Source organism: Fukomys damarensis, unplaced genomic scaffold (genome assembly GCF_012274545.1).
Source record: "Fukomys damarensis isolate Sample0158 unplaced genomic scaffold, DMR_v1.0_HiC HiC_scaffold_37, whole genome shotgun sequence".
Taxonomy (NCBI): domain Eukaryota; kingdom Metazoa; phylum Chordata; class Mammalia; order Rodentia; family Bathyergidae; genus Fukomys; species Fukomys damarensis.
In genome coordinates, this window is record NW_022900949.1 from 14,685,485 (window position 1) to 14,689,164 (window position 3,680).

At 40.6% G+C, this 3,680-nt stretch overlaps 1 protein-coding gene across 1 annotated transcript; it reads right to left on the reverse strand.

Annotated features, from left to right (window-relative positions):
• Positions 1 to 2,498: 2,498 nt before the first annotated feature.
• Positions 2,499 to 3,443, reverse strand: LOC104867615 (olfactory receptor 7D4). The gene has a single exon (XM_010632022.3). The coding sequence runs from the start codon at positions 3,441 to 3,443 to the stop codon at positions 2,499 to 2,501; it is 945 nt and encodes a 314-aa protein (XP_010630324.1).
• Between the last annotated feature and the right edge of the window lie 237 nt (positions 3,444 to 3,680).

A 3,680-nucleotide genomic window follows, 5' to 3' on the forward strand; every position in this document is an offset into this window, starting at 1 on the left:
AGCTGGCCTCAATTATATTAGAGGTATTGGCAAAAAGGAAAGCTGAGGAGCTACAGGGCTGTGACATCAGAGGATTTGTTCAAAGTTTAACATATATTATTGGAAGTTCATTTGTGGTAATGATGCTTGTTGCATTATTGTTCTTATAGGACACTTCTTCCCATGAAGAAAATTGAAGATTAACTAGCTTAAAAAATCTGCTCGAGTTATACTTGCACTACATTTGAATAAAAGAAAAGGGGGAGATGATGGAGTTGTCTAGGTACAGGAGACCACTGGGGGACGTATGTGTGTATTTAAGTATTTGTTAGGAAAGCCTGACACCAAGGCACCAAGGGTGATCTCCCAGAGATGCACTTTCAGTGTTCCAGGAACTCCCTGCTCCTTGTAGATAAGAAAAGAATGTATCCCTGAGTATGTTTATTCAGATATATGCTTTTCATAGCTTGGCTTCAGAAAGTGAATTTACTGCTGCCCTGTATAACTTTTGTAGTGTTTTAAATTCTGCAATGATTAACATAGTCCATGACTAGTGACATATAGCAGCTCACTGTGTAGGATATAAAAAAAGGAACAAGTAAAAATCTGGGTATTAGCTCCTTGGGCTCTTAACCCCTGCACCTTGGTGTTTCATGTCTTTCTTCTCTACATAAGTCCCTCTCCCTTTGGGACCCCTGACATCTAGGTGTGCCTGTTGCTAGAGCCCCTATGTACATGTTGTCTAGGAAGGCCTTTGGCTGGTGATTTTGCTCCACAGTTCCTGTTTTCTGAGCAGGCTTCTGGCTAGGATCTCCACACACTTAATGGTATCCAGGGTGAGCCTCTGGCTGTTATTTGTGTACCTGTGTACCTCTTTTCCAGATGGGCCCTTGGCTCTGACCTGTGTGCTCAAGCAACAGGGGTTGCTATGATCACAGACAGCCCTGGCTGTGATCTGCCTGCAGCCATATAGCACTGGAACACAGCAGTTCTCCCTGGGACCTGTGCTAGAACTCACCAATGTGCCTTTGGCTGGGCTGGTGTGTCTGAACTTCTGGGGTGGGGGTTGAGCCCTGTCTATGATCTGTCTTCAGCCTTGCCACTCTGGTCCACACTGCTGCTCCTCAGAAACTGCATGGGCACTCCGAGACCATACTCTTAAGTGAAATAAATTGGACACACATGTGTAAATGCTGAATTGTTTCCCTGATGTGAGAAACCAAAAGTGTAAATAAGAATCAAAATGTATAACAGCTGATGTGAAATAGAAAGAAAATTCCAACAGGGGTTAGGAAGTATGAGGGGTAGGGGAAAGTAAAGGAGGAAAGGAATAAAATGAGAAAGGGAAAATTTGGAAACCAAATCTTTGTAAATAGGGAGGGGTGGAAAGGTTGAAGGAAGGGCAGGAAATGGGGAAAAATAACAGCTAAGACATATCTTACAAAGGTATAAATTCCCAATCATGAATGTCAGCATATTATACAACTAAAATGTATCAATAAAATTAATGAATTTAAAGAAATAGACCAAGAGGAGAGATATAAAAAAGAAATTCAGGCTGTGCAATCTGCCTGTAAAAATAAATGATAAAGTAGAAAAACCCAAACTTGAAATAAAATAGAAATTACCTCATGCACAGAAGGTTTTCAGTGGTTTGTTTATGAATACGTATTTGAGTAAAGTAAATTTAGCAGGATGGCACAACTTACAAGAAAAAAGCATATTAGAGTTAAAGACTCTTCAGAAAATAAGTTATTAAAAAAAGTTTTCTCAGTTCCAGAATGAGATAAAGAAGCTGAATGTGTGGTAACAAGAGTCTGTGGAAACTAAATTTTCTTCAAAGTACAAAGATGCCACCTTCACAGGCTAAAGTAATGTTACAACTTCCCAGCATAATTCTAGAGAGAAATCCAGATACCCATCTTGTCTCCACTTCCTCTTATGCCATCTGCCTTCATTAGCACACATGATTGTCTCCAGTGGCTTTCTTCTTGATTTGTCCCTAGCTTTTCCTGGCCAGGATCTGTCTACTTTATGTTTTCTTGGAGGAGACATCAGAGAATTCCAGGGAAGGGTCACATTGTGAGTTTATACTTTCTAGATTTTCAGGGTTTGAGAGGTCAGATCTCCTAATTAGGTACTTTGTTCCATTGTCTTTCCATTCTGTAAACAATTCAGCACCCTTAGGGTACAAAGAAATGTACATAATGCATCTTTTTCAATTTTTCATCTATGTCGGTATCATGGAGTGAGACAAGTCTATTTCTACAAGTAGATAATTTTATTTTTTAATATCATTTGAAAGTCACAAAATTTACTCTCAACAAAGTATAATTGCTTCAATGAAGCAATCCAAGAAACAATGGATTGGCTGATGCAACAACAGCGTTACAGATGCTTTGGAAATACAAGAAATTAAACTTACTATACTGCTGAAGAAATTAATACATGATAGGTATAAATCCATGGCATTTCCTAAGTGCACACAATGACCACTTAGTTGGGAAGTGCATGGACCATCATGGATCAGAGGCTGCTTTGCTGCAGAGTCTCACCAGGGCTCCCTTCACATCTTTATTCCTTAGACTGTAGATGAAGGGGTTTAGCATGGGGGTCACCACACTGTACATCACAGAGGCAACAGAGCTTTTATGGGAGGAATGAGTAACAGCTGAACTGAGGTAAACTCCAAGACCTGCTCCATAGAACAAGGAGACTGTGCAGAGGTGAGACCCACAGGTGGAAAATGCTTTATACTTGGTGGTAGTGGAGGACATCTTCACTAAAGAGGTTACAATCTTAGAATAAGAGAAGAGGATCCCACTGATGGGACACACAGCCAGCAGGAAAGATGACACATACATTACGAAGATATTGACATTGACAAGGATATCAAAGGTGGCCACTTTAATAAGCATAGCCAGTTCACAGTAGAAATGTGGGATTTCAGTGCCAGTGGAGAAGGTTAGCTGATTCAGCAGGAGAACATGAATCATGCAGAAAAGTAAAATGATGACCCAGGAAGCCAGAACCAGCAGGACACATAGCTGAGGTGTCATGATGATCACATATTTCAGGGGATGGCAGATGGCCACAAAACGGTCATAAGCCATCACTGTCAGTAAGAAATTTTCCATTCCCCCAAAATTCATAGAAAAATACACCTGAGTAAGGCACTCTGTATAGGTAATATCTTTATTGTGTGCCTGAATATTCACCAGCATCTTTGGGACTGTGGTGGAGGTAAAACAAATGTCCACAAAGGATAGATTGGAGAGGAAGAAGTACATGGGGGTGTGGAGGTGGGAGTCAGAGGTGATCGTGAAAATGATGATCAGATTCCCAAGCACTGTGACCAGGTACATGGAGAGAAACAGTCCAAAGAGAAAGTGCTGCATTTCAGGATCGTCTGAGAGACCCAAGAGGATGAACTGTGATGCACCTATGTGATTTTCTCCTTCCATGGCACTGGCTTGTTTTCCAGAAAAGGAAGAAATAGCAACACTCAATGAACAAAACCTGAAAGACAGGCAGTCATGATTCACAGTATCACCTGTGGATGGAACTCCTTCACACTCTCCTCAGTCAATGAGAGTGGTTTCTGCAGTCAAATTGTAGCTTGTTTCACTTTCAAATCCATATAATAATTTACACTTCCCATAATGCAACTGAAATTTCTTTTTTGTAGCTTTTCAATTTTC

What these genes read in the sequence shown, in the direction of transcription:
- LOC104867615 (XM_010632022.3), bottom strand. Translation starts at nt 3,443, where the DNA reads ATGGAAGGAGAAAATCACATAGGTGCATCACAGTTCATCCTCTTGGGT.